The sequence below is a fragment of the Ruditapes philippinarum genome, unplaced genomic scaffold (assembly GCF_026571515.1).
Source record: "Ruditapes philippinarum isolate M1 unplaced genomic scaffold, ASM2657151v2 ctg11443_1_1_1_1, whole genome shotgun sequence".
Taxonomy (NCBI): domain Eukaryota; kingdom Metazoa; phylum Mollusca; class Bivalvia; order Venerida; family Veneridae; genus Ruditapes; species Ruditapes philippinarum.
Window position 1 is genome coordinate 9,597 of NW_026865716.1, and position 19,934 is coordinate 29,530.

A 19,934-nucleotide genomic window follows, 5' to 3' on the forward strand; every position below is an offset into this window, starting at 1 on the left:
TTAATTAATGAATGAATGTTTTTCATCCAAGAGACTTAGAGTATTTGGGAAAGCATTTACAAATAATTTCTAGACACTTGTTTTAAGACTCCAACAAGAATTATGCTGGCTCCTAAATGTAAATGAACCTGCCTATGTATACCTCGTTTAATTGTTTCGACAATGTTCGTTAAATTTAATTGAAAACTATAAGTTCTGAAAAAGACCGAAATTATGACTTTACTGTTTATGTCGTTTTGTATTCTGTCAGGGAATATAGAAACAGACAAACTAGAACCAATTTAACGTCACAATATGTGTAGAAGAATATTTATTTTGGAGACGGTTTTCCCAATAACTCATGTAAAATATAGCACCGGAAATGCTTCATTTAGTAAACAGTTTTGAGTGGCGCTTGGCTATTTAACACCGACAAATCGCCTAAAGGAACCAGATATGAACGGCGTTATTTCATCGGCGTCAGTTAAAGTTTTCTGAAAATCATAATAGTCTTCAAAGACCCTGCTTTTCGTGCAGCGATACTGTTAGATCGTTCACTTCTGCTCCTTGTGGACGATTAACCGAGATTTAAAAGGGAGAAGCGTTTAAATGGTTCAAGAAGGAGGAATAAATTGGCAGTATAAGGCAATGGATCGTTTACACGGAATCTTGATATAAATCAATGTTGATTATTTCTCTTTACCGTTTACTATAAACAAGATAACGTCGTAAAAGAAAGTTTACTTGGTTTGCCTGGAGACTGACATAAGTTTCTGTGACTTTTAACGATTGAAAATTACAGACGAACTTTTGTGCGGATTTGTGAAGGCAAGTTTTTAATTTCATGTTTTCAAATGTATTAATTATTTTAAAAATTGAGTAAGAAAATATGATCATCGGAATTATGATATTATAATTTTCATAGAATGCTAGGTAAGTTTGAGTTTCAGATGAATCTGGATGTATCTTTTAAGAAATTATTTTTAAGCATTTTGAAGAATATAATTTTGCTTTTGCTTCATTCACTCAATTTTACGAATACATATTTCTCCCAATTTTTTTTTTTTGAGAAATAAAAAGATGTGTTTGATATTTATGTTTTATGCTTTGGTATTATATAGTAACCATTTTAAACAAGATATGATTGTTTGTAAATAATAGTAAAATAAGAGTTGAAAAAATGTATTAAAATGATTTATTTCTATACTATTTTGGATATCTTTTGCACATAAATTTCACTTGTTAAATGCAAAAAGCTATATATGTTCCCTAATTATGCAAGCAAAATAAACGTTATATTGTTTAAACATCTCATACTTGTATATAATCTTTTGTATAAGCATAATAACACCATTTATGATGATATAAATTTGATTTATAGATGAATATTATTTTAATCAAGTTAAATGATATTTAACATAAGTCTGTTTGACAAATTAGTTTTCAGTGTTTAAAAGCCTTAAACGGAATTTTTATACCGAGAAATTCGTTCAAAACTACGCTTTAAAATGAAGTGACATCTATCGGATATGTTCGTACAAGTCCCAATGTCATGCTTATATGTAGCTCTTGAATCTAACAGGATTTTTCGTGTAAGAAAACTTTGGTCGTGACATGTTTGTAGAAGGGCAGTTTTTACATCGTATATTCTGTTCAAGTTTACATACAACTTCAAGTATAAACAGCTTCTCCTCACTTATATAAATTAAAACGAACGTCTGCTGCGTTTTGTTTGAATGTGACGCAAATAACGTGAGGATGTAGAAACGCTTGTTGTTTACGTTACGTTACGTTCCTGAACGGATTTATATCCTTATTCTTGTTTGTAAAAAAGGGGACAAAATCAGGTAAAATCAGTTTAGATTGGCAAATGAAAGATTTACCTATTTTCTCTTTGATATTTTGTTATTGTTTTGTTAACATGTAAATTAGCATTTAATATATAATGCAATGTCTCAAATACAGAAAGTAACTAAACAAAAAGTAGGTTTAACTACGTGAAATATAGGGAACTCACGAGAAAAGCGTGCATAACTCAAATTATGCTTGTTTTTGTTCGTTTTTTTTTTATTTTTGTTTATTTTTTTGTATTTCTATTGTTTATTTTTTGTTGTTTTGTGTATATTTGTGTGTCTGTGTGCGTGTACTCTTCTGTCGAGATAACTTGTATTGCAGTAGCATATCATAGTTCATGTATATTTGTATTCCATTTTACAACTTTTTGAGATATTTAAGATAAAAATTATTACTTTTTGTTTCTCAAAGATTCGTTTAAGAAGACATTGTAATTATGTTTGTGGTATTTTTCTTCAAACACTTTTAGCTTTTTTTGTCGGATGATTCCATCAGGGTTAGAGTTATGTTGCTTGCTTTAAAAAATTCTTCTGACGTTCGGCTATGATATGAAGGCTCCATAACTTTTGACCCCCTTTCTAATTACAATTTATTTAGTCCGGCCGGTTAATCTAATGTTTTCAGCACATACAAATACTTTTGTCTGCAGACCATTCTCCGCTTTTCATGGAATGGCACGAGCGTGTCACATTAACGGCGCCATGTTTACTGCCGTATGAATACACAGTGTTCATTATTTATTTATTTATTTATTTATTTATTTATCTAATTAATTATTTATTTATTTATTCATTTATTTATTTATTTTTTATTTATTTATTTATTTATTTATTTATTTATTTATTTATTTATTTATTACATGCTTTTCGGTGGTTTATAGAAATATATCAGTGATATAAAACTGGTAATTTCACTGTTTGAAACAGTGAAATTACCACTTTGATAATTTCACTGTTTTGAATTTAAGCCCCTTACCTTGCTTCAGTGAAATACAAGCGTGCACAGTACTGGGTACCAACTTAATGACGTGACGTCGTAAATGACGTCACGTTGTATTATTATTTGGCGCGCTTTTCATTCAGTATTAGGTTTAATGTCTTTTTAAAACGTTTCTTTGCATATAATAAAAAGAAAATTTGTTTAGTTTAGTGTAAGATCGAAATATATTTCACCTTGTGAACACCAAAAGTTCATATTTCACTCGTGGCTGCGCCACTCGTGAAATATACCTTTTGGTGCTCACTCGGTGAAATATATAGAGGATATTGAATGAGTGTAAGTTCAATACTGAATTTATTGCACGAGTTGAATAAAATTATATTATGCGAGCCTCTGGCGAGCATAATATTATTTTATTCAACGAGTGCAATAAATTCAGTAATGAACTTACACGAATTTAATATTCTATTTATCACATACCCAAAATAAAGACCGTTTAAAGTGAAATAAGAGTCATTTTTCATTGACGCGCCTACAGTATAACGCTAACATTTAGCGCGTCTTTACACTATGTTTGTATAACGCTAATGACGTCACGTCAAAATATATGCACGGCCGTGCAATACCATATTTACGGAGTCGCAAAATCGGCACGGGTGTGTGATAAATTCCGATCTTACACTGAACTAAACAAATATCCTCTATTTATCTATTTATTATTTAGTACATTTTCAATAATATATTGCATAACTCGCTTTCATGTGTTTTTGAATTGAATAATTTAACTTAAAATGGTTGACAAAATTAATTCAGTTTTTTTTTCGTTTCATGTTTAAACAATATCCCTTGAATCAGTTCAAATAATCAAAATCTCTGTTGATCATCAACATATTTCCAAGACAGTCAGTTATATATTCAGTTGGAACGATTCTTACATATTTTCACTGACAAAAAATCTATCTATCTCATTAGATTGGTACGGGCATGGAGATACTAACAAATGTGTGATATGATTTTAAATCACTAGGGTCATTTTTGTGTGAAATTAATAGAAAAATAGAAAAGAATAACTGTATTTTGACTAATTGTGTTCCAAAAGTTCACTGATACTTGTATACCTTGAAATGAGACTTTGAATTAGATTTCCGTGTTGTATTCTATACACATGTACGTATAACTTTATAATCTAAAAATAAAACAATTTGGAAGTTCTGCTCGTGTAATTTGCTCATAAACTTGACATTTTGCATTTAAAATAATAAATCTTTTCTGAGTTTGAATTACTAAATAGCTGCAATTTATTAATGCCGCGATACTCGAATTTAAGTTGCACGATACCAGACATGAAAACGTATTTATAGTAACATCTAAGTTCCTGTCAAAACTTAACGATAAAATTCGAAACTATATAATGATATTTGTTTAAGTGTGATACATATTGGTGATTAATTTAGACTGTTTCTCAAATGAATCTTATTTTTATCAAATCTTAGATCGTAGGCAACAAACAACGAAATTACCTTGCCATTATGTAACTCACAAAAATATTAAAAATGATTCAAATCTGTTTCACAAAATTACATTTACATCCCATGGCAATTCTCGAATAATGATGTGATATGACGGCGTATACATGTACGTTACAATAGGAAATTGCTGCGTATTTATATATAATATGGCGAATTAAAATAGTTCTCGAATTATTTTGCTGACTTCAACATTTTCCCCGTAATATCGATACACTGAGTACAAGAATGGCTTATCTTAATAATTTAAAAAACATTTTCACATTGGAACAACCTCGGTGAAAAAAGATGCTTTGTGATCACAAGTTCTATTTGATTATATTTTATAAGAATTTACAGTGAGAAATAACAATGATATTCTTGTAAGTTTGATAAATATTGGTGATTAATTTCGACTGTTTCACAAATGAATCGTATTTTTATCAAATGCTTGAATGTACATATTTTTATGTTTGCTTTTAAGGTTGATTTTCGCGGTGAAAAAAATGTAGGTTTTAGATATTCAAGGTTAGTTATGTCCCTAGTACTTTAGCGTGAGGAGAGGGGGCGTTGGAGGGGCAGACATACAGATTTACCGTCGTTGAATACGCCCGCTATTTGTACAAAATAGTGGAATGTGGAACACTTTACTAGTTATAATGCCATTATCTTTGAAAACCTATCAGTTTATGAAATCATTTTTTTTTCATATCAACCAAAAAGAAATCAATATATTCAGATAAAGTGTTTGCTGTACAGCCTAACATGTTGTATGCATAGTGAAATTGTAAAAAAATAAAATAAAAAATTGATACCCTCCCCTGAAACCAAATCGTAATGGCTTATGATACTATAAATAACCTCAGATTAATGGTATATGTCGTGTAATGTAAAATGACGAATTTGTACTGGCCGGTTAATTTGTCCTCAAGTGACTTTGAAATTAATAGGTTTGGGTGTCGTGCCAATATTTGATCTAACATACTGGTACACTATAGCTTAATATAAGTTTTACTACAACCTTGCATTTTGACATATAATTTCGATATCGTTTCAATGAAGATGAACTTCCTCCAACGAGTTGTAGTATTAATCATATAGTATAGAAATGTTATGTATGATGCCCTTCATTTTTCTTGCTTTATGCTTTAAATCTATGTAATTATTAGTTAGGTTTTATTATAAATAAAAATAATTGTTAAATGTGATATTCAAAATGTATTGACTCTATCAGATGGTAGCATGCAAAATATGTGTTTATTTCAGGTATCTTAGAGGCTAACAAAGTTAACAAAATCATATCTCATTTATAGTAACTCATTTACCAAAAACTATGTTTATCCTGATACCAATATACAAGACTATATACGGACGTTTTGCATTTTAAAAAAATACGAAAAATCTGCTTTGTACCAAGATGACTCACTTTCCAACATACTTTTTTTAAAGTATAAATCAATACAATTAAAAGAGATCCACTTTACTTGCCATCACTATAAATTCTAATCGAAAACAATTAAAGTGCAAGTTTCTAAATTCTGTCAGTTTTTATACCTATAGATATAGGTAAACAGTGTACTGATTTATGAGCCTATAAATCTATTTTAATTATTGAAATGTCTGTATGTTGCGCTATAACATCTAAATTATGACAGTATGGGTTATTTAAACATGTTTTATTTGTCTGTGATTTCAAAGGTAAAAATAGATCTGACATTTATAGAGAAATGCTGCGATAATTTATCGATTATCGATAACAATAAATAAAAACAAATATCTAAAGGATCTTTTGCTCTATGGCCTTTTATGGCAATAAGTATTTACAATGATTTAGTAGTTTGTTGCTTTTTATAACAAATAATTACAAATTCAGCTATAATTTCTTCAGTTAATTATCATGTACTTGTTTAAAACTATTATTTAAACTTTATACGCTTTTTATTACTTGGGGACCATACGCCGCTTTTCATGGAATGGTACGGAAGTGTCACATTGAAGGTTCCATGATAACCGCCGTATGAACACATCTGCGGATGTTTCTAAATTCAAAATTTTACTATTTCATGTTTAAATGTTGAATTCTGCTTAAGCCGGTGCTAGGGGGCGTGGACGGTAACTTGCACTTTCCAGTACCGTCCATGAACAGGCTCAATCAAACCGAGCCTGCAACATTTTCAATTTTGCCGTGTTGGGCTTTCTTTAGGGATTCTGTATTTATCTATTTTATGATCACATCCGTATAATTTGTGCCGTGTGGCGGCTGTAAAAGTCTCCCCGTACATATAATCAATGATGTTATATTTTCGATCTTGAAGATCGTTCAGCACGGCATTATTGTTGTGCTTGTGGTATTTTAGTTTCAACTTTTTGGAATTTTCTAGTTGGGTTGTTCCAATATTCCTACTTGAATAATGTTGAATCACCCTTAGGATATGTTGCCTGCTTTTTAAATTTGTCTTTTGACGTCTTATCTGCGATACGCAGGCTTCATAACCTCTGATCCCCTTTCAAAATTCTATTTTATTTAGTTCCGCCCATTGTTTTTTCGTTTAGGGCATCCCGACAGGGACTTTGGATTCTTTCATGTGAGGAAGCTATCCAGCTAGCTTACGGAACGTCGGTGGTTCTACTCAGGTGCCCGTTCGTGCCTGAAATAATGCACGGAAGGGCACCTGAGGTCTTCCTCAACCAGTAAAGCTGGAACGTCGCGATATGACCTATACTGTGTCGATGTGACGTAAAACCCAAAACAAACAAACAAAAAAACACGCTTTTTATTACTTGGGGACCATACGCCGCTTTTCATGGAATGGCACGGAAGTGTCACATTGAAGGTTCCATGATATACGCCGTATGAACACATCTGCGGATGTTTCTAAATTCAAAATTTTACTATTTCATGTTTAAATGTTGAATTCTGCTTAAGCCGGTGCTAGGGGGGGGGGCGTGGACGGTAACTTGCACTTTCCAGTACCATCCATGAACAACATTTTCAATTTTGCCGTGTTGGGCTTTCTTTAGGGATTCTGTATTTATCTATCTTATAAAACTCATGTTTGCCCTTTCTAAAGGCTAATCACTTAAAAGTTCTTCCCTATTTTGAATTACACGTTTCGGATTTCTCCCGAATTGTAAATATTCGTACATTTTCTTCTTTAACAAAAAAAAAAAAAAAAACAACATATTTTATCAGTTTTGATTGGAAAACATTTATAGTATAAAACTGTTTCCATTAGTATAAAAACTTTTTTGCATCCTTACTCCGTATCTACTTATATTGATACATAAATCTCTCTCTTTCCATGAAAATAACGATCATTAAAGACCTATAATGCCACAGAAATACTTTTTTCATTTTTTAAGATTTTTTATGCACTTTTACAGTTGACAAATTCTCATTGGCCAATTACCTGAACCATCAATTTCTTCTGTTGCTTTCTGTAATTATTACTGTTATAGCGTTTTTGCATGGAAGTCAAAATAACGTTACAACATTGTTTACATTTTGCTATTTTTATGACAAATATTTTTACATTTTGCTATTTTTATGACAAATATTTTTACATTTTGCGCTAATGTCTTCAGGTTACAAGCATCTAACATACTCTTAAACTATTATGTAAACGTTATAAAACACGCTTGCCCTTTCCAAAGAAGTAAAAATTTAATCGCTTCTGGGGCATAATGTGCCTTAATAAATTGTTATTTTTCTTCTTTGTAAGAGATTTTAAAAACCTTTTGTTAGTATTTCATTGTACATGTATTTACAGGATATAATAAGTAAATACATGCGTTTATATTTTTCCAAACCTTATATACATGAGAATATAAAGCTCTGTCACTGGTATGATTCACATTCGGCTATATACACAAGATACAGCCAGTAGGGTTTTTGTTCTCGTTAGTTTCATGAGATCTTAAAATAATGCTATAAGTGTCATTGAAATGAAAGGTTGTTCCTATTTTTCAAAGTTTGACTGGCAAATTCTTACATTGACCTTTTATAATATGCAAGAAAATCGTCTTAGAGGTAAGAAATGGTGTATTAAACAGAGCCTTCGAGTGATGTGACATTTCAGTTTTGTTTCTTTCAGTACAGATATTATCGCAAAAAGTGAAATATACTTTTATAGTAATGGAAATGCCAAAATATATATCATATATTCATATATTATATCATATAATATTTGTATGATGTATTAATGTCTAAAAATGCTTTATTTAAAGATACTGTGTTTCATGTGATTTTTGGTAACAGACATAATGGCGTTATTTTATAAATATTTATGCTTGATTTTATGATTTTGAGTTTTGTAGTGCTTAAACGTTCTGACTATATGATGAAGCGATTGCATGAAACTGATCAAAGCATTCATAACATTATGGAACGCCTTTGCTGTCTCATTTTCCCATTTTTTTAACTATCGCGTACAACACTTGACATCGGTGTTCCATATAACAGTGATTCATTTGTTTCAAACTTTGATGGTTGATAAAAAGGAATTATGCTTATTTGGCGAGATTAACAGCGTTAAAATTAAAACTCAAAACTTAACGAGTCTGATATGTAAATTGTTTTGAAATGTTGCCAAAATAAATTCAACAGAACGTTGGATTCTAAAATGAATGTTTGACACCTTATATGTTGTATGTCTGACTCAATTATACTCATAGAGTATAAGTAAGGATGTGCATATGAGCTGTTTAAAAATAGCTTGAAATTAAATGTAAGCCGTTAGACGGACCTCTTATATAGAATTGTATGTCACCTTTCTGGTGTGATGAATTTATCTTGACGAGTGGTACTTTACCCTTGAGATCGTATAATGCGTATCATGTAGTGCTATTATTTGAACGTTTCATTTATATTTTACAGGAAGCTGTCAATGGAGAACATATCCGGTATCCTCAATACGTCGCTTCCTACACCAAGTCATGGACAACCAGTGTCCACAGCGGAGGCGTTCCGAATAGCTGCACCAGCGGCCATGATGATCGACCGGATAGTTACGCCCATTTGGTACGTCATCGGTGTTATAGGAAACCCTATAACCATGAAAATCTGGTTGTCTAAACGTATGCGAGAGTCAAACTCTTCCGCTATCTACATCGGTTCCATTGCGATTGTTCACTTCATTTTCATTTGGCTTCATCTGTTACTAGAACTGCATATAGCATGGGGCATTTCAACATATAACAAGCCGACATTGTGTGAAATATTCAACTTTTTATACATCATACCGCAATATTTAGCCCCGCTTCTTATTCTTGGCTTTACGACAGAGAGATATATTGCCGTCTGCTTACCTTTCAAAAAGGAACAATTCTGCACCGTTCGTCGGGCATGTATAGTAGTGTTTGTCTTGACAGTATTTTCTTTTCTCCTGGGATCTGTGCAAATGTACATGTGGACTTTTAACGTTGAACGGCAGCTATGTTATTACCGGAAAGGAGCAAAACCGTTCTATGTCATATGGACGTGGATATCTGAAATGCTTATTTTTGCCGTGGTCCCTCTATTAGTGTTAATTTTCAATATCCTTGTAATTCGCGAAATTAAACTTTTAACGCGGAGAGCTTCTTTCAGGATGCATCGCGATAGTAATAATCGCGGAAACGCAAATCAGACATCGACCGTTACGCTTCTATCTGTCTCATTTTATCTGATTTGCACTTTACTACCAGCTACTATCGTATATGCAATGCAATCAGTGATCAAGACTGGGGAACATACAATACCATACAACAAATGGTCGGAGGACCCACAGTGGCAAAAATATCTGATTTATTTCACTATTAGAAAAATTGTAGAAGAAATTACGTTTTCAAACTACGCGTGCTATGTGTTCATTTATTACATAACTGGGTCTTACTTCAGAACGGAAGTTCATAAAATTCTGTGTTTTAGACTGTGCCGCAATAAAAGTAAAAGAGATGTTCAGAGGACATCAACGAAGACTAGTACCCATGCTGAGCAGTATACTTTGATAACGACAAACGGCAAACAAGAAATTTGTCAAACTGAAACTGCCTCTGTTGCTGTTTAATTTTTTGTCCTTATTTGTTGTTGCTTTTCTTGTTGTGCAAGAATTTCTGCAGAAGGACAGAATACCACTAAATATTTTCCTAGATTATTTCAATATGAAATCTAATTCGAAATCTCAATGATTCAAACTGGTTAGATTTTCAGCATGACGTAAAAAAGCGGTAAAACTGCTTCATCAAATAATTTTATAGAATTAACACAATTGCGTTTAGTTTGACAAATCTCACTAAATATTTAATACAAAATATTAAGTTCTTCTTTTGAATATGCATTTTTATTGAGTTATGTTTCTCGAGATACATAATTTCTTAATATGTTTGGCGTGGCATCTGTTATTCAATCCTTTACATTTCAAATACAGTTATGAGGTTTTAGATAAAGGTTTTTTTGGAATTTGTAAAAAGTTTATTGTCGCCCGATCTCAAATTTAAAACAATTAGGTTTATTTACTGCGTCTGTTTGATGCGATTTTAAATGGGAGCGGGATGTAAGAAAAAAACATTTCTTTCCTACATATATCATATATTTTTAGTATGTAACTTTTTTCATTATTTTTTTACAGCTGTCACTTAGAGTTCGTTTTTACAATTAGCATTTTTTGTGTTTTTTTTTTAAAAGAACAATTTTAAATATTTGCAATATTTGCAAATGTATTAAACAAGAACCTTACCAGAAAAAGAAACAATGTTTCGGAAAAGGCAGATCAAAAAGCTACCGTGTTCAACAACAGTATAAACTATTTTTCTTGTACAACAAACATAAGACTGAATATGTTGCTATGTTGAACCTATATATAGTGTGTTTCCTGGTCGCATATAAACGATACACTGACTCGTTTCACGTAATACTATTACACTTCAAAATAGTTGATTATGTGTAATTGTTGAAATATAATATTAAATGGCTTCTTATACGTATTTACATGATACACACGTCTTGTCGTAAGTAGTTTTTTTTTCAAAGTATACTATACGACACAAGGATCCATTTCAGTTGAGAAAAAATGGTAGTATACTCTTTTAAATTTAATCTAAAAAAATAATATTGTTTTGTTTGTTTGGATCTACGGCGCACAAACACAGTTTAGTTCATATGGCACGGAAAAAGGAAATATGATTTTGGCTAACCTCGGGTGTTAAAACTTAAAGCAACAACAGGGGGTCAAATACACTTCACCTGCTAGAGCTAACAAATGCATAGACTCCAGTTATTCGAACCGATTAAGTCGCCTCTTACGACCAAGCAGGGCTAAACGGTGGCTGCATTTATGATGCCTCGACCCTTAAAGACAACTCCTCAGACACAAGGGCCAAATGATATTTAAAAAGATAAATCAGTCCTTAAATGTTACTTTAATTGTCAGATAACGAACAACAAGAGACCGCGTCTCATTTAAATCATTACATGTTTGTACATATATCGTTATTTATATTTTCATGCTTTATGAGAATAAACTAATTTTTAATTTATGAGTTTAGACTTGAATATTTACATGACATGTTATGGAGAGGTTTTGCGATTTATGAGGGTTGTTTAAGGAAGTAATGTATATTTATAGCACAACGTCGTTGCGTCATGCGGAACGATACAACCTGTTGTTAATTACAATGATGTTATGCTTACACTAACGTCAAATGGCGGCAGACGTGTTTTACTTATATACTGGTGAAGAAAGACATTCCCCAACTCCCAAACCCTAGGGTTCACTTCGTAAATTATTTCAATAAAGAAACTATTAAGAGTCATGGACCTTTCGTTCGCTAGCTGGATAGCTTCTTCACTTGATAAAATCTTCATGGATTATAACAAAGTATATTTTTACCAGTAAACGGGGATTATCATATACAAGTATATATGGAAAATCATCGATAAGAATGTCATTGTATTGCATGGAATAAATCAGGTACCATAACCAGGTCAACAGTCGGAACACCTCGTTGATTACTAATTTATAGTCCTCGTACACAGCTTGTCAGAAAATGCTGAAAAGCTGCATTTGTAAGGTCAAAAGGCCCTTTATGCTTAGAACTAAAAGACTTTCTGTATGATTTTCCAAATATATAAAGAAAACTATTCATTTTACTCAATTAGGACGTAGCGTTTAATATCTATTTTGTTATTTATTTTTTATTTGTCTCTTACTTTTCAATAATAATAATAATAATAATAATAAAATTAAATATTAATAATAATAATAATAATCATCATCATCATTATAATAATAATAATAATAATAATAATAATAATTATAATAATAATAATAATAATAATAATAAAATGATAATAATAATAATAATAATAATAATATTAATTATAATAACAACAAAATAAAAATAAGAAGTAGTAGTAGAAGAAGAAGAAGAGGAAGAAATGGAAGAAGAAGATAACATAATAGCTGTTGCTATCTTTAAAATTAATTTGTAATGTGAATACATGTATGGTATTTTCCTTTTATAAACTTCAAATTTAAATCTTATTTTAATTCAACTTACAAGTTAATACAAATGACATATTAAGCACGACACGACCTCAAACGCTTTAAAGCAATACAGTCTATTATTCACTAAATTAGGCCAATTAACACCTCTCTTACTGCAATACTCTGGCGAGTATTAATCCCAAACTCTGTGGATGATAGCACGAATGTTATGAATAATTGATTGTAATATTCAAATTATTTACTTTTTCTCCAAATATCACCAGCATCTGTTTGGAAACAAATGTGTTCTGGCAGTCCACAGGGTGCACTAAATTACAAACAATATAGAATATTTGACAGAAAATCCCCAAAATAGATGAGAAATCTCGTATTCAGTGAGATTATATCCATCCTATACTTCTTCCGTCAAATAATTTTCAAACGTTATTCAAGAGATAACATTAACTTTGGTGTTTTGAATCATGTATGCGGAAGTTGTAGATATACGACATCTTTGCTGAATATTATAGAAAGTCCTGATTCACAAAGGTTTGCTGAATATTATAGAGATTTTGTCTTGATATATGGACTTTTTGCTGAATATTGTAGAAATTTTGTCCTGATACATGTATACGGACTTTTTGCTGAATATTGTAGAAATTTTGTCCTGATACACGGACATTTTGCTGAATATTATAGAAATTTTGTCCTGATACACGGACATTTTGCTGAATATTGTAGAAATTTTGTCCTGATTCACGGAAGATTTGCTGAATATTGTCGAAATTTTGTCCTGATACATGTATACGGACTTTTTTGCTGAATATTGTAGAAATTTTGTCCTGATACACGGACATTTTGCTGAATATTGTAGAAATTTTGTCCTGATACACGGACATTTTGCTGAATATTGTAGAAATTTTGTCCTGATTCAAGGAAGATTTGCTGAATATTGTAGAAATTTTGTCCTGATTCACGGAAGATTTGCTGAATATTGTAGGAATTTTGTCCTGATTCACGGAAGATTTGCTGAATATTGTAGAAATTTTGTCCTTATATACGGATTTTTTGCTGAATATTGTGAAAAGTTTGTCCTGATACACAGAATGTTTGATGAATATTGTAGAAATTCTGTCCTGATACACGGAATGTTTGCTGAATAGTGTAGAAATTTAGTCCTAATACAAGGCATGGTTGCTGAAAGTGTATTGTTTTTGTCCTTATACACGGAATGTTTATTAAATAGTGTAGTATTTTTGTCCTTTTATGTATTTTAAATTAATATGATAATTGAGGGATAGGGGGTAGAGAAAACCCGAAACACAATCTACGCCCTAGTCAGTTGACACATTAAAATAAACAGCTGCAGCATGATTATGCATAGGCCTATCACTTAGTTGATACACACATTTCATGGTTGATAACGACTTTCAATTTGGTTTAAATATTCGACTTCTATAATATGTTTATGTAATATCATTGCATAATATCATAAAACAATGTATGACTTGTGTATTATTGGAGCTTGAATGATTGGGTCGGCTGCTGCCCGACATGCAACAGTCACTTCCGGTCTAAACACGTGTTTAATAGGACCAACAGAACCAAAGGTAAGTACTATTTTCAATCCAAAATTAAATGGATGACAGGTGATTATTAAATAGTTTTTTTATAAATAGTGTACGTGAAGTTTAAACCGATTAGGGAGGTATACAACCGGCAAGTTAACAGTTAAAATACTGTCAACATGTAGTACATCCATTTTCACTTTGAGATTACATATCTTATCAGGAAATAGATAACATAGCAAATATTTTTGTTTTGTTTTTAAATTACAGTTAAATTATAATGTACGATTTGACTGACTAAAGTGTTTCAACATTTTCACGGAAACAAAAAGTCTACTTTATATAATTATATACATTTTTGTACCCGCAAGTTAGCCGATGAATTGTGCTTACGGTCATTAATTGTATCCATGGATATATTTTACAAGAAGAAGCATACGAGAGGCCTTTTTGTTGCCGTGGTATATTTAATTCGAAAATATTTGGGGATATTTTTGCTTGAAAGACACGATGAATGGTTATAGATTACAATTATTTCACAAAACGCCCCATTAAAGCAAAAAGGTACCAAGTGACATTTTCATGTTTTCGAGAAAATCGCGTTTAAAGATTTGAAGTTCCATATCAAATCAGGTTTTAACAAGATGGCAAAGAAACTTCACATATATTTAGATAATATTTGAATGTACATACTCAAAAAGTTGGAAAGCTTATATATTACTAATTATTGATAATTAATCAATTAAAGGAAATGGTTCCTTTCTGCACTAATAAATATTATGACCGACAAATGCAAGAAGGTACCATATGAATGCTTGGCCCCTTTTTGCATTGTATGATTTTTAACATTTGCATGTCGAATATATCAAAAAAGGTACCATATGGCAGTTGGCACCTTTTTGTCCCAACAATATTAACAAAAAGCATCATTTGGTTACATTTTAATTCTACAATCATACAAATAATAATATGAAATTCTTGTGTTTTCAGTAAATGTCTGATACAACTATCACACTGCATGTTTTGAAAGTCTTCCTCTGTGATCAATCTCAATGCCTATGTCAAAATCTCTCTTACATTGTTAGTAAAAAATCAGAATCATTCTCATCCGATTCCATTGTGACATAATCCTTTTCTTTCCTTTATGTTCGTTAAGTGGCATTATAATTATGGAACTCTTTTTGGATAATTTTCTTTGCACACAAAGTAACCAAGTTATTTTTCTTTTGAATAGAAACTGGAGGTTTGGTATCATAACTTCATATATTGTTCACCATTTGTCCACTTATACTTTAGATTCTGTATTCTGAACTTCTATTTCCATAAAATCTTCACCATTAAAGCTCTAATTTACAAATACTGACTTTGGGCTTTCCTTTAGTACCTGTATCCATTCCACTTGTAGCCAGTTTACTCTTTGTCCGTCAATGGATGTTTTGAGTCTCGGACACTGTTTTTATTTGTTTGGGTCGTCAGACCAAACAAATAATGGCAGCGGAGTTTCAGAGCCTAATGCCGTTAATTGCAAATGCCTTAAGTAGTCCACTTTTTTGAAGTGGTTACTTCCATTTATATATACACTAACGCCGTACACTAACGCCGAAAAATTCAAGGGAGATCAATGCGTTAGGATTGTCAAATGACAGGCGCATTAATTTTCAAGCAAAGTAGTTCCCGAATGGTCGAAGATTTCTAATATTGTTTCATTCTTTATACATATACATGCTTACAGTAAGCTGCATGATTATTTACATTTGTCTTAAACAACAGGTTTAGCGTCGAAATAATAAGAGTTACAAACCCTAATTTAGAATGATATGGTTTTCTTCAGGCCATTAACATATAACTTCACCGTGGCCGAGGGGTTTGCACGCTCGCTTATGAATCGAGAGATCTGGAGTTCAAATCCCAGTTGAGGCAGCTCATTTTTTTTTCATTTTTATGTCAAATAAACATTGAATTGACTATCAGTGTTGCAATTAGTCTTATAGCCAATTAACTACAGTTAAAACACTGGAAAGCATTGGTTGGCACTATACAAAAACAAATTGGTTTATAATCTCACAACATTCACCTTTCTGACATTCTGAGACCCAAACAAATCCAGCGCCTTCTGTGCTTTGATTAATGAAGTATTTGAAATCAAAAACATGGTTATATTTCATTGGCACAGCAACGTATGGCTGTGATTTTCTGGCCAGTGATATAAGAGAACACAACTGAATGATACCTAATTCTACAGGAATTATTTTCTTTGCCCCTTCAAGAGTCAAGTTGTCACTCCATCTGTGAGTGACCCGATACAAGAAATTTGTGATCAATCTTAAACTTGGAACTTGTGATAATATAAAAGAAGAGATGCAGCTATGTATCGGTTTCTGTTTTGTCCCCGTAAAACAGGCAACATAAACGCATGAGTCACCTTTTGCTTCAACTTTATTTTAAATCTTTTCTTCTAATGAATGTTCTTTCTGTTTTTGATGTTCCTTGATCGTGCCATCTAGTGTGCCTACTGCCTTCCTATATTGATGTTGCTTAACAGGTTTTATTTCCTTCTTTTCACTTTCAATAGTTTACAGTTTCCACATCTTTTAATGTTTTAGTCACAGTCATGAGATAGGTATTGTTTCTTTCAGTTTTTTTTCTTGTATAATGAGATTTCATTTTAGGAAATTACTCTTTATGTTGTTTCACCAATTTAACTATATCATATCCTAGTTTATTTGCAGATGTACGCTTCCCTGTCATGCTTCTCCTCCCATATAACCCATGTATCTTGTTGGCAAGAGTACAGTCAATTACTTTTCTTTTTATGTCCACGTTTTTGTGAAAAAGTCATTTATACACTATAATTATCTTCGCACTGTTATCATTCCTCAATTTAACCCATTACTTCATGTACACGCCTTTTAACGCCTTTTTCACCCCCCCCCTTTTTGTTGTCTCAAATGGTGAAAAAATGCATTATTTAGGCCCTTAACACTTGTTTTTGTTTGAGAAATGTTGTTAAAAAAAGTGACCACTTTTTCGGCGCGGCCCCCCAACAAAAAGATACATCAGGGGGTTGCCAGAAGGGGGATGTGCCCCCTTCTGTTTGGGGGGTTTGAAGGGGTGCGGAGTCCCCCTCATCGCCAAGAAAATTTTGGACTTGTGAGAGGCTATAAATGACCCCAGATTGATCATAAGGTAACGTGTAACCAACGCTGAAAAGCATTTGACTCTATCTCAATCCATTCAGAAGTTGCAGCACTTTGAAATCAATTATAATGGAAAAAATCGACGCAAAATAGTGATTTTTGGCAATTTTGAGATGTCCCCTCGTTGCCATGGTAACAGAAAATTTAAGCCTGAGCATGTTGTTGCAAGGGCAATGGTCCAGTCAACATTTGTGCCAAGTTTGATTAGTGTTGAAGCAGTTTTTATAGTATTATAGCAATTTGAACTTGTAACGGGAGACTTTTCAATGAAAACAGCCATTTTTCACAAAATGCTCATGAAGTAATGGGTTAAAACAGAAACAATACTCTGGGATTAATTGTTATATTTGATGTCCTTAGCAACATCTAGATTGTGTTTTCATTAAAAAGCTAAAAGGTACCAAGCAAACAATTTAATATATAAAATAATCTTAAGGGTCGTAAATTCTTTGTGTGCAGAAAGGGACCATGTGACACATGGTTCCTTTTTGCATTGAAATAAATGCTCAAAACATATATAGTCATACAATGCAAAAAGGTACTATGTGACACTTGGTACCTTTTTGCTCAAACTGATATGCATATGGTACCTTTTTGCATTACTAAATGGGAAAATATTGACATAGTACCTTTTTACATAACCTTATATGTCTGTAAATAAACATGATACCATAGAGATATTTCTACAGATTAAAGATAACATTAAAACATAATGAAAAATGTTAAAAAGTCATTTTTGGCCAAAATGTCGCTTGGTACCTTTTTGCTTTAATGGGGCGAAAATATAATTTTTTATTAAATATATTAAATAAACTATCGTAATGAAAGTTTGTTTTACACTTCATTTTTTAAATGTTTTGAATGATTATATGCTGAAAAAATGGACTTTTTTCTCGGCGCATTAGGGATACTTTTTCTAAAAGAGAACAATTTGTGTTATATCATCAAACTAGATTTTAAATAACTGATATAAACATGAATTTATATTAAAAGTAATATCAAAATAACAGTTTCTAATAAAATTTGGTTAGTATATAGAAACATTGCATCTACATTTTCGAAAAGTCCAAAGTAAATATGTGTTTAATTCTATATATTTTGGGTTTAAAGCTTTATACATCTATATATGTTGAACGAAATCTAGACACCGATAGAATCACAGAGTAGTTTGAAAACAAGTCATGTGACTTGAACAAAGCCTGGAAGTTGAATATTATGGTTGAATCAATTCTGAGTCTATTTGACATGCTCTTTAACGTTTCCAGAGTTCACTGTGACAACTATTGTGAAATCTTAACGCTCTAACCAGACCAACGTGGGTCAAGTTAGGAAACCACCACTTTTTTTTCTTTAAAAGGAGAAAAGTTTTATCCCTGTGACTGTCTAGTGTATTTATTTTGAGGACATTTAAAAAATTCAAAATGAAGAAATGAACATTTTGTCTTCGTCTCCCTTTGAAAAAGCATTATCTTCGATTTCATACTTAATAACATGTACTTACTTATACTCAAATAATGTGTAATTTATAAAAGAAAATGTAAAATGTTAATTATAGCTATAATAATTTAAAACGTTTGGAATGTATCAACATACATCTGTTGCATATATTAAATGTTCATGTCATTGACAACCGTACATCAGCTGAAGGACGTAAATGTTTGATACGAATAAAGAAAGAAAGAAAGAAAAACTTGGTACATTAGAAAATTTAGAAAGAAGCAAGTATTATGACAAATATTTTGTTATGAATTGTAATGATCTCTGGCACCGTCAGGTTAGCTCACTATGTGAAGCGTTGGACTGTGAATCAGGCGATCCGGGTACGATTCACATACGGTGCAAGTCACTTGCGTTGTGATCGATAATGCAATCTTAGCTCTTAGTGCTGCAAATTCATAGGGTAAAATGACACCGAAGTGGTCTATGTCAGCCAACAGCAAGTTTTATATACCAAATTGTTCGTATTGGTCTGTAGTTTCCGGAATGAATATTCATTTGGTTCAAGTCCGATGCGTAGCTTAAAAATCCAAGATGGCGTCAAAGATGGCCGCCAAATCCCTAAATATTCTAGAATATTAATATGTGCTCATATTTGTTTCCCCTTTTGTATTTCAAGTGAAATTTTTGCACGGAAGATACAATTTAAAGCGTTTTAAACGAAGAGATTTAATTTCATTAGAGAAAACAGATTGGCTTTTACTTTTTATACATAAATAAGCAAAATAATGCTAAACATATGGGTTTTTGCTATGCTATTCTTGTCTTAGCTTAAACAGAGAAATATCTATTACTTATTTTGTTATTCCACTATTGTAATGTACCAATGAGAGTAATGCTTTGATGCATTCATATCATATCTTAAGAAATATTTCTTTGTAATTATGCAGTAAGACATATAAAATGAGAGGCGGTACATTAAAATAGTTT

At 31.8% G+C, this 19,934-nt stretch overlaps 1 protein-coding gene across 1 annotated transcript; it reads left to right on the plus strand.

Moving 5' to 3' along the window:
* The first annotated feature begins 1,691 nt into the window (after window positions 1-1,691).
* On the plus strand, window positions 1,692-11,792 carry LOC132730066 (growth hormone secretagogue receptor type 1-like). The gene is made up of 2 exons (XM_060715917.1): window positions 1,692-1,826; window positions 9,154-11,792. Exon 2 carries the CDS (start codon window positions 9,164-9,166, stop codon window positions 10,322-10,324), a length of 1,161 nt encoding a protein of 386 aa, XP_060571900.1. The 5' UTR covers window positions 1,692-1,826; window positions 9,154-9,163; the 3' UTR covers window positions 10,325-11,792.
* The last annotated feature ends 8,142 nt before the right edge of the window (window positions 11,793-19,934 follow it).